Raw genomic sequence first — 10,779 nt, 5'->3', positions numbered from 1 at the left:
AGTTTGTCCCAAAGATGAGAAAAAAACAAACTAACAAAAACACGGGCCTAGGATCGCTTCAGAATTTATTTCTTCAAGAGAATCCAAAGCTAAATTATACATCGAGTTGTGAAAATGGCATCATGTTCATGATTGAGAAATGGAACACACAAAAATAAAGTCACCACTGCCAACAAGATCCCAAAAATATAAATTAATACAACGGCATTGCACACTTTGCAAAACCATTAGACATTGGCGGCTTACGATATTTGAAATCTTGCTTAAGTGAGGCTGTAACTTGTTCTTGTGAACATTTACCGTCGTAAAAACGTCAAAGGTAAACAAAGTGACTTTTTGTTAACATTTCAGAACGGATCGGAAAGTCATTCAGTGAAATGGCCCAATGTGGCAAATAGATTTCTAATGCACGTGCATGTGCGTGTATGTTTCTGGGCGATAATTCAAGCACGAGTACAAATTAAGTTATCGTACAAAGTTATAATAAATTCTCATGTGCACAGTGTTGAGCGTCACATTTGATAAACAATTAAAAGCAATTCTCAGCATATATATATATAAAAAAAAAACAACAACAACAACACCGTATGGCAAACAATTCACATTACATCCCACAGTAGTGTTCACCAAATGCCAGCCAATAATAATCCACCAAACCTCACCTACATTTTCAGTTTACTGCCATCTCGGGTCATCTTCAAAAGTCGAGGTAACGTGAACTTTGTGTGTGAAATGAGTGTGTCGTCCGTACAAATACACCAAAATACCAAGAAATGAAATATAACGCAAAGTTTGCCAGAAAGTTTCCGGTGGGACGAATAAAGGATATCTTATCTTATCTTATCTTAAGAATCGAATTTCCCGCACGTTGGTGGGTATTCATTTTCTGTCTTTTGATTTGGAAGGCCAACGTGAGCCCAGTGGGAGAGGTCGGGACCCCGCAACCCGTGAAAGAGCGGACACTGGAGGTGTCGGGTTTATTCGGGGTGATGGAAGAACGGTGGCATTCACTCGGACGGGTGGTCGACGCCCCTCCCGCCAACCCGCTGGCGGGCCAGCCCGATAGATACAGAGGAAGTGACCTGACACTACGACGGGTGTTTGGTTACCATCAAGTCAAGCCAAGGATGCTCAATCGGGGGGGGGGGAATTTATTTTTTTTGTCGTAATTGTGTAATTGCTTGATCAAGTGGCTTCAGCATAAACGAGGCGGACTCTTTTGCAGTCAGTAGCTTTTTAAGAATGACATATCGAAATTGTACGCACCTGAGCAAAAACACGTTTTGCAGTAAACAAGTAGAACAAGCCATCTGAGGCAAAATTACAAGCAACTTTCCGGTAGCCCTGCCTGCCTCCATCTTTTATCATCGCGGTTATTTCGCAAGTCTCGACGATCGAAAAAACGCTTCATTGAGGCAAAGCAAACCAAAACTCGCAAGGCCTCGGCAGTTTTTGGTAAACACGGTGCAACCCAGCCCCCCCCCAACATTTTGTTGCATAAAATGACAAATTCAAGTCAAAGCTAATCCAGTTAAGTGTTCAGCGAGTCCTATGAACCCCCCCCAAACCCCCCCTGACCCCAAAAACAAAATACCCAAGAGTCCTACCTCAAAGATGTGAGGAGCTACATCGGCTTTTCCCCTTGGGAACAATGAGGATCTCGTCTCCATCGCGAATGCTGTACGAGTGGAGGGCCCGGAAGCCGCACTTCAATTCCTCCGGTCCGAAGACCGCGGACATTTCCCGGTTGATGTAGAAGAGCCGGACCCCGTTGCTGGGCAGCTGAAGCAGCGCCCTCAGCTGCTTCTTTAGTTCGCCCACCGTCTGCTCCAGGCGGAGGCTGACCGCCTCCACTCTGTCGCCCCAGCGCACGTCCACCGTTGTGCCGCGGGGGCTCAGGTCCACGTCGGCCAACGGCGCCAGTTGGCCGTATTTGGATACGAGCTCGTTGTACCTGTGGAAATCAGAATTTTCCACATTTTCCAAGTAGAAAAAGCGACATCCTGGCGACTAATTAGTTCGGTTGGCTAGCGGCTTTATACAATCATGATAATTGATTTATGTGAACATTCATTCATTCATCTTCCGAGCCGCTTGATCCTCACTAGGGTCGCGGGGGGTGCTGGAGCCTATCCCAGCCGTCTTCGGGCAGCAGGCGGGGGACACCCTGAATCGGTTGCCAGCCAATCGCAGGGCACACAGAAACGAACAACCATTCGCACTCACACTCACACTTAGGGACAATTTAGAGTGTTCAATCAGCCTGCCACGCATGTTTTTTGGAATGTGGGAGGAAACCGGAGCACCCGGAGAAAACCCACGCAGGCCCGGGGAGAACATGCAAACTCCACACAGGGAGGCCGGAGCTGGAATCGAACCCGGTACCTCTGCACTGTGAAGCCCACGTGCTAACCACTGTACTGCCGGGCCGCCTTATGTGAACATGCTCGTCATATTAACCCTTTCATGCACCAATAATGATAACCCATAACCTGATAACATGATAAGCCGTCCACTGCGGTGAGCGCTGTGCCTGAAAGGGTTCATGAATTCTCACGTCAATTAGGGAAAGGTCAACGCTGTTTCTATTCAGTGGCGGCACAGTAGTCCAGTGGTTAGCGCGTCGGCTTCACAGTGCAGAGGTACCGGGTTCGATTCCAGCTCCGGCCTCCCTGTGTGGAGTTTGCATGTTCTCCCCGGGCTTGCGTGGGTTTTCTCCGGGTGCTCCGGTTTCCTCCCACATTCCAAAAACATGCGTGGCAGGCTGATTGAACACTCTAAATTGTCCCTAGGTGTGAGTGTGAGCGTGGATGGTTGTTCGTCTCTGTGTGCCCTGCGATTGGCTGGCAACTGATTCAGGGTGTCCCCTGCCTACTGCCCGAAGACGGCTGGGATAGGCTCCAGCACCCCCCGCGACCCTAGTGAGGATTAAGCGGTTCGGAAAATGGATGGTTGGATGGATAGATGGATGTTTCTATTCATCTGTGACGATTTCAAGTGACACGAGCATTAAGACACGTGGGAACACTTTGGATTTGTGAATTGACTGCAGATTTTGTCTCCTCGAAGGGTGAAGACAGAATCCATTGTTTTTTTTTCCTGCGATGGATCAATTGGCTTGTTTGTTTGGTGTGAAAGGTTAAAAATGTCAACCTCGCGCCCCCCTCCCCCCCTTCTTATCTCTCACTGGAACACTCCAAAGTATTCCGTCTTTGCTGGAAGGTCCCCGTCTCCTTTCAGTCCGCTTTTCAGTCCCTCGACTTACTCCGGTGGATACTCGCATTTCACTTTCAGTTTGGTCACTCCTCTTGCAACTAATACTTCCTGTACGGCTCGCCGGGCTCTTTTCAAGCTACGCGTGTTTCTCAATGCCTTGCAATGTCACGCAAGACATTCAAGCACTGCTGAACCCCCGATGGAGATATAAAATAAATAAAAAAAACAAGAATCAACAAATTTGGGTGTGTTTGGCTGAACCCACAGCCTGTTGGAAATATTTCTGGCAAGTTTTTCAGTTAAAAGCAAAAGCGCGGCACACTTTTGAGAGACTCTTGCTTTGCATTCGACGGTGACAGTGCGGAGGTTAAATATGACTTCAGTTTCCTGAGAAATAAGCAAATGTTTTGCGTTATCTGGGCAACATGGTTGCTAAGTGGCTAACTCATTGGCTGTGTCCCACGCGATGGTAACCGTGCTCCCAGATTTAATTCCATAATTGATCCAACGGCACGGGACCGTCTGCCAGCAAATCCCACTGTCATGATCTACTGCGACAAAAAAAAATAAATAAAAATAAAAATAAATAAAATCAAACTGACAAAGAAGTAGCGTGTATTTAAAATTCATTTACCGAAGAAAAAAAATCGACTTGTGTATATCCATCCATCCATCCATTTTCTGAACCGCTTAATCCTCACTAGGGTCGCGGGGGGTGCTGGAGCCTATCCCAGCCGTCTTCGGGCAGTAGGCGGGGGACACCCTGGATCAGTTGCCAGCCAATCGCAGGGCACACAGAGACGAACAACCATCCACGCTCACAATCACACCTAGGGACAATTAAGAGTGTTCAATCAGCCTGCCACGCCTGTTTTTTTTGGAATGTGGGAGGAAACCGGAGCACCCGGAGAAAACCCACGCAGGCCCGGGGAGAACATGCAAACTCCACACAGGGAGGCCGGAGCTGGAATCGAACCCGGTACCTCTGCACTGTGAGGTCGACGCGTGGGAGGAAACCGGAATACCCGGAGAAAACCCACACAGGCCCGGGGAGAACATGCAAACTCCACACAGGGAGGCCGGAGCTGGAATTGAACCCGGTACCTCTGCACTGTGAGGTTGACGCGCGGGAGGAAACCGGAATACCCGGAGAAAACCCACACAGGCCCGGGGGGAGAACATGCAAACTCCACACAGGGAGGCCGGAGCTGGAATCGAACCCGGTACCTCTGCACTGTGAAGCCGACGTGCTAACCACTGGACTACCGGGCCGCCTTGTGTATATCCGTTTTCCAATAAGAGAATTCCCAAGACAAAGAAGTCATTGAGCAGAGAGAGAGTGGAGGCATTGTCCCCTCCCCAAACCAAAGGTTAGTCCTAGCCACCCTCTTGTTCCCACTCCTGGTTAGGGACTACCCCCATTTGCTCACTAAATTCGCCTTATTTTTTAGCGTTTTTTTTTTTTTTAACTTCACATATGTAATTACAGAGCACATCGGGCACGGGTTGCTCATGATGTTAATTTTCCGAGATTGTTACGTTGCCTTCTCTGAAGCGCTAACACTTATGATGTGCTTTCCACACCTGTGCGGGCGCTCCTGCTCGGGACAGTCCTGGTAGAACCGGATGAAGACCCTCTCGGCAGCTTCCCTGTCGTTTTCGGACACCGCACCTCCATTCAGAACCAAGACATTTGGCAACCTGGGGAGGGGGGGGCGAAGGCAGTAATATGAAGATACGACAGCTTACAACACTGCGCGTAACGGCCTCTTTCCCGTACAGAAACTCAAGAACAACTTAGAAATCCAGCAAAACTTTCGAACTTTAGAAAGAGGCATCAAGATCATCTGATCTCCCTTGAAGTCCACATTGACATGAAGTATTATCAACGAGAGTCCCATCTATGGCCAGCCCATGGCAGGCTTTTAGTTTTCTTTTGGATGACATCACCGCGTACCAATGGATTGTGGAAATGGCAGACTTCTGACACATCAAATCTCCTACAAAGAGTGTCACCAGGAGAGAAAAGATGTTGGCGATTATTTCAATTTAGAAGTCGAAGCCGTGACATAATGTACACACGTAATTTGCGCACACGCTACTAAATACGACGACTACTACGAATAATAACAAATACGGGTAATTTATTATCTGTGGAGGAATTTGACTAATGCGTGCAACAGACATGAAGAAGTGTTTGAAATTGGGGGAAAAAAAAAATGGGTGTGTCTCTTTCAGCGCAGAACTTCCGCATAAATCCAAGGGCTGGAACACACAGTGTACGAGTTCCCGGAGGGGGTGCATGGCGTGTTTTCGGCCTTACTGTGCTAAAAGGAGACTGCGGCGCTTTTGTGTGCTGTACGGCTGCAACAGTGGAATCCCCATCACTTTCACTTCTTGGAGCTTGGGGAGGAAATTCAGCCTCTCGATGTCCTCCCACTTGCTCAGCCCTGCGGGACAGAACAACGCGGCGATTTCGACTGACTTGTATCGGAAGAGGACCGTGAAAAATAATCCCGCATCAAAATCGCAATCTGACTTGAGTTGTTGAGGTTGATGCAGCGCAAGTTGGGGAAGAGGCGCTGCAGCGCTTCGCGGGTGTCGCCCACGCACTCCACGTTGTTGTTGGCCAGCACCAGTTCGCTGAGGCTGGGGTACATCTGTCCGAATTTGCGCACTTCCGCCCAGTCCCGCAGGTGGTTGTCGGTGATCTGCAGCAGCCGCAGGGAGGGGCAGGACGTGCGGGACTGGGACACCGCCTGGTAGTCGTTTAGGCAAAGGAAGAGCTCCACCAGCCTGAGGACAAATCGGGAGCGCAAATGGCAAACAGGGGTATTGCTTTGGGTGAATCTATGATACGGCCACGGTCGTTTGGCCTTACTCGGGCGTGTTTTGCGTGAGCGCGTGCACGGTTTCCCAGTTGACGTGCGTGTTGATGAGGACGAGCCGCCGCACCCGGGCGAACACCTCGGCCATGCGCGGCTCCAGCGTGGCGCCGCTCAGCGGGTTCATGCTCAGGTTGAGGAAGTCTAGGCGAGGGACGTTGGAAACGATGGCACAGATCTGGCAACCCGTCATGTTAAAAACAAATAAAATAAGGCACTTAAAGTGAGACTGAATTGGGGAGATTAAATCCAGAAATTGAATGATTTTCGAATGTATGTTCTAAAAATAAATACATGTAAATAAATAAAATAAATAAATATAAATCTATAAATCACGATGTATTGTATTGTATGTCACATGTTGTGATTTAGGCGGCCCGGTAGTCCAGTGGTTAGCACGTCGGCTTCACAGTGCAGAGGTACCGGGTTCGATTCCAGCTCCGGCCTCCCTGTGTAGAGTTTGCATGTTCTCCCCCGGCCTGCGTGGGTTTTCTCCGGGTGCTCCGGTTTCCTCCCACATTCCAAAAACATGCGTGGCAGGCTGATTGAACACTCTAAATTGTCCCTAGGTGTGAGTGCGAATGGTTGTTCGTTTCTGTGTGCCCTGCGATTGGCTGGCAACCGATTCAGGGTGTCCCCCGCCTACTGCCCGAAGACAGCTGGGATAGGCTCCAGCACCCCCCGCGACCCTAGTGAGGATCAAGCGGCTCGGAAGATGAATGAATGAATGAATGAACATGAACATTTTTTGGAATGTGGGAGGAAACCGGAGCACCCGGAGAAAACCCACGCAGGCCCGGGGAGAACATGAAAACTCCACACAGGGAGGCCGGAACTGGAATCGAACCCGGTACCTCTGCACTGTGAAGCCGACGTGCTAACCACTGGACTACCGGGCCGCCCCTGAATGAATGTTGTGATATAATATTTTAATTTTACATGCGTATAGAAGAAAAACTAGATTAGGAAGTGTGGCTCAAAATAGTAGTAGTTTTGCCCACCTCGGCCCAGTCGTGGATCTCATTGTAGGACAGGTCCAGCTCGACCACATGGGCACAGAAAGCGGCGATGTCGGATTTGTCGCCTGCCTTTTTGATGCCGCATTCGTTCAAAACTAGCACGCTGGGTAAGAACAGGCGACCTGCGGACGAGAAATGCCGGCAATAGGATCAATACAACCAGCGAGAATCATACCGGGCAACCGCCGCTGACCTTTGGTGGGCGACCCAGGAGGCGAGGGCAGCACCACGACGCCCACGCCGTGGCCATATGGGAAGTTCTCTGTGTTGTACTTGTCGCTGATGACTTGCACAAAGGTGCGAGCCTCCTCTTCATCGTAGGACTGATCCATTGTCTTTGCCCTAAAAAAAAGGGTGACTCTCATTATCCGTGATACCTCATTTAAGAGCGTTGTAAATGGTTCAACTTCTTTTTTTTACAATTGCATGACAGCTGAGGAACAAAAGTGCTGATTTTGATTTCCATTTATTTCCTCTGGGGAAAGCTTCCTTTGAACATCCATTCGATCGGTGATGTAGCTCATATTGCTTGAGGGGGCTTTGCGAGGGCCACCTTGGAGCATGCAGAAGCGAGCTCACGTGGGCTCTAAAAATAGCTCATAGGCGTAATGGCGTGAGTGACAAGCAAATCGTAACATGAAGCGACATGAGCGGGCTGCGCTGATTCCGCCAGATGACCCTCCAGGGGCCACTTGTCCATTTGCAGCCTCCATTTTACGCACTTTTCTAGGAGTTTCAGGACTACTGCATAATAACTCCGCAATCTTTGTTTGGGATGTAGTTTGTTTCAATTTTGGTATTAATCATCAGACAATCAGTGACAGTGCGATGACATCACTCAACTAATTCTTTGTGTCTGTCCGGATGTGGACAGTCCCTCTATTTAATCCACCCTGATCAGGACTATCGGTTTCAGACAAATCATCTCCTCTCGCCAGAATAGTTCTAGTTTGATGTTCCTGTTGGAAGAGTTTCTCACAGATCCACCAAACATTACCTTTGATGTGGGCAGAGCCGCTTTTCAACAGTGCGTCCGATCACATGACCCTGTTGAGAAGAGACACGCAAAAATGAGGAAAAACAGCAGAGAATGAGAGCTGAGAATGGGAAAATACGTACAAGAGATGATCTTCAAGTTCAACTATAATATGGGGTTGTAATTGCATCTAAAGGCCACAAGACGGCGACCTTGCACTGAAACCACTTGCTTTAGAAGACATCTTTACATGGCATAAGAAGGCACGCTCAGTGACGGCAGTGCTTATGTGGAAGTGTTTACATCCGGCGATTGGCTGGCAACCGGTTCAGGGTGTACCCCGCCTGCAGCCTTAAGACAGCTGGGATAGGCTCCAGCATGCCCCGCGACCCTTGCGTGTATACTGGACGACAGTTCGGTTTATGATGGACGACACTGTAATCGCTGCGCAGCACAAGACGCACTCACCTACTCCTGTTTTTCCTGTTTTTCATTTTATTTGCATACTTGAGAATGTTTTTTCATACAAATATTTACGGTAATTATGACATCTTGGAGTTAAAAAAAGGAAAGCAAACTTGTTTGCACAGCAGCCTAATAACATGTTGTCAGACGGCACAAGAAGGCACGTTACTGTTACAGTATTCCTTAGTTTTATTACTGCGGCCGAGAATTATTATTTTTTTACCCAAGTAGAACATGTCACGGCAGATAAAGTATGCTCCAGTTACGTCTGTGGATTTTTCCCCCCTTTATTGTTTCGTTTGTTATCCAGAAGAGCTTTTCAGACAAATACTAATGTTAAATATTCCCCATTAATACAAATAATCATTTTAATTATGACTTATCACTAGGATAATGTAGGTTAATGAACGACGAACGCAGGCTCGACACACGTACACACCTGGGGTACGTCGACGCTGTCGTAAACCGAGGACCGCCTGTGTTTTTAACAACAAAGACAATTAATTTTACTATTACATGTCTTTTCAAAGTCGCTGTTTATGCCGAAATGTAGAACGAGTCATGGCGTTTGAGAAAAAAGGCACAATTCTTGCCCCCTCGAGAAAGATCAAGGTCACGTTGAAAATGATAAATTCTGAACGGGATTCGGACGAAGTCCAATTTGAAGGGGTGATAAACCGACCCCAAGGTCTGTGCTGTGTTGATAAACATAGCAAAGAGATAGTAGTCGTGGCTCACGCATTTTCTCAGGCAGTCAAACGACGGAAAGACAATGTCTAGAGCTGTGTTACAAGTGTAGCGCTTGAAAATAACATATCCCGTAGTGACATGTAGTGAAATAACTTCATCCTCAGCGTCCGACTCAACGAGGTCAACTTCTTCGCCTCGTACTATGAAAGCCACATTATTATTTTTACTGGACATTATTACTGCACTCACCGTGAACCTATCCGGAAGCCACTCCGCTATGTTATGTTTATGTTTTCTTTTCGCTGGTGAACTGTCAGTAGATGCCGGAAGTGACGTAGTTTAAATGGCTTTTAATTTGAACGGGCTCCTCCTCGCGCGATTTTCGGAAAAAAGACGTAGTTATCGCACTGAAAGGGAAGTTTAGAAGCTTAAATGAGAATATGTACACTTGAATATGAAAACATTCAATACGTTGTTATTTTCACTGATAGCGTCTCATCCTAAAGACGCGTTCACCAGATATGTCGACGTTTGATCGGCTTCAAACTTTGCGTAATTTCGAAACAAAACAAAAAAGTATGATGTCTACAGGTGATTATATAGATACAAATATTAAATTAAAAAAATAATTTAAAATAATCGAAGATGGTGTTTTATTTTTATTGGCGTAGTTTCACTGTAAACCTGCGTTGAAAATTATGTCATTTAAATGGCGAATCCTCTTCTCGCGTAAAATCGAAATAAAACTAAAAAAAATGGTATTTTGCAAATAAGGCCGATAATAATAATAATTTGAAAACATTGTTTTCATGAAATGCAAATACCGAGTTTCTATTTATTTATAGGCCGCGCGTCAGGGTAAACCACGCCCACTTTGTCTGACGGAAATGACGACATTTAAACAGTTTTAATCTCGGATGGCTCTTGCGCAATTTCATAACAAAACATAACAGGTCGTTCTTGCGCAAATACAATACAATGTACATAATATACTGTATATTTCAATCAAAATTTAGTCTGATTATTATTGACGATATATTTAATAAACTGCATTTACTCTCACTGTTTTCTCAGCCCTGAAAGGGTGAGATGAAAGACACGTTTTTTTTCCAGACATTGTACATATATTTTTCTTCTCTTTTGTCATGTTCATTCTCTATTGTGCTTGTATGTTGCATTGCTGTTGTTTATCTCTCTGGCAGGGTCAATCAAAATTAAATATTTCCCCATAATTTTTATTTTACCAAATGTTGTGAGCAGGAAAATCTTGAGTTAAAGGGCCCGCATGCATACTTGGTAATGCTCATGTAACTGACGTGCACAGGGACGGTTCGCAATGTGCTAATCCTTATGCTGTTATGTCACGGTATATTGATTGTATTTAGTGACAACGATACACAATCAATAACATTTAAGAATCAACCTGACCAGTTGTCTAACCCAAATTGTCTCAATCCAAATTTGTGTGTGGGTCCAGAGAGAAAATTAATCCAGGTGAAATTGGAAGAAAAGAGGGCTGGGGAGGGCG

The 10,779-nt window shown here is 46.6% G+C and overlaps 1 protein-coding gene across 1 annotated transcript; it reads right to left on the bottom strand.

Annotated features, from left to right (window-relative positions):
* Positions 1–48: 48 nt before the first annotated feature.
* Positions 49–8,548, bottom strand: LOC127588521 (tubulin-specific chaperone cofactor E-like protein). Its single transcript, XM_052047285.1, has 8 exons — positions 8,118–8,548; positions 7,314–7,462; positions 7,103–7,242; positions 6,098–6,279; positions 5,756–6,012; positions 5,540–5,666; positions 4,801–4,917; positions 49–1,954 (listed from the first exon to the last, which is right to left on the bottom strand). Exons 2-8 carry the CDS (start codon positions 7,450–7,452, stop codon positions 1,609–1,611), a joined length of 1,308 nt encoding a protein of 435 aa, XP_051903245.1. The 5' UTR covers positions 7,453–7,462; positions 8,118–8,548; the 3' UTR covers positions 49–1,608.
* Between the last annotated feature and the right edge of the window lie 2,231 nt (positions 8,549–10,779).

This window comes from Hippocampus zosterae, chromosome 16 (genome assembly GCF_025434085.1).
Source record: "Hippocampus zosterae strain Florida chromosome 16, ASM2543408v3, whole genome shotgun sequence".
Classification (NCBI taxonomy): Eukaryota; Metazoa; Chordata; class Actinopteri; order Syngnathiformes; family Syngnathidae; genus Hippocampus; species Hippocampus zosterae.
This window is presented reverse-complemented; position numbering and strand designations above follow the sequence as displayed.

Bases quoted from the DNA above. Each gene is read 5' to 3' on its own strand.
- LOC127588521 (XM_052047285.1), bottom strand. From the start codon at position 7,452: ATGGATCAGTCCTACGATGAAGAGGAGGCTCGCACCTTTGTGCAAGTC. The intron at 6,013-6,097 runs GTAAGGCCAAAC...ATTTGTCCTCAG, and splicing joins CTCACGCAAAACACGCCCGA to GCTGGTGGAGCTCTTCCTTT. The intron at 1,955-4,800 runs GTGTGGAAAGCA...TGATTTCCACAG, and splicing joins GAGCAGGAGCGCCCGCACAG to GTACAACGAGCTCGTATCCA.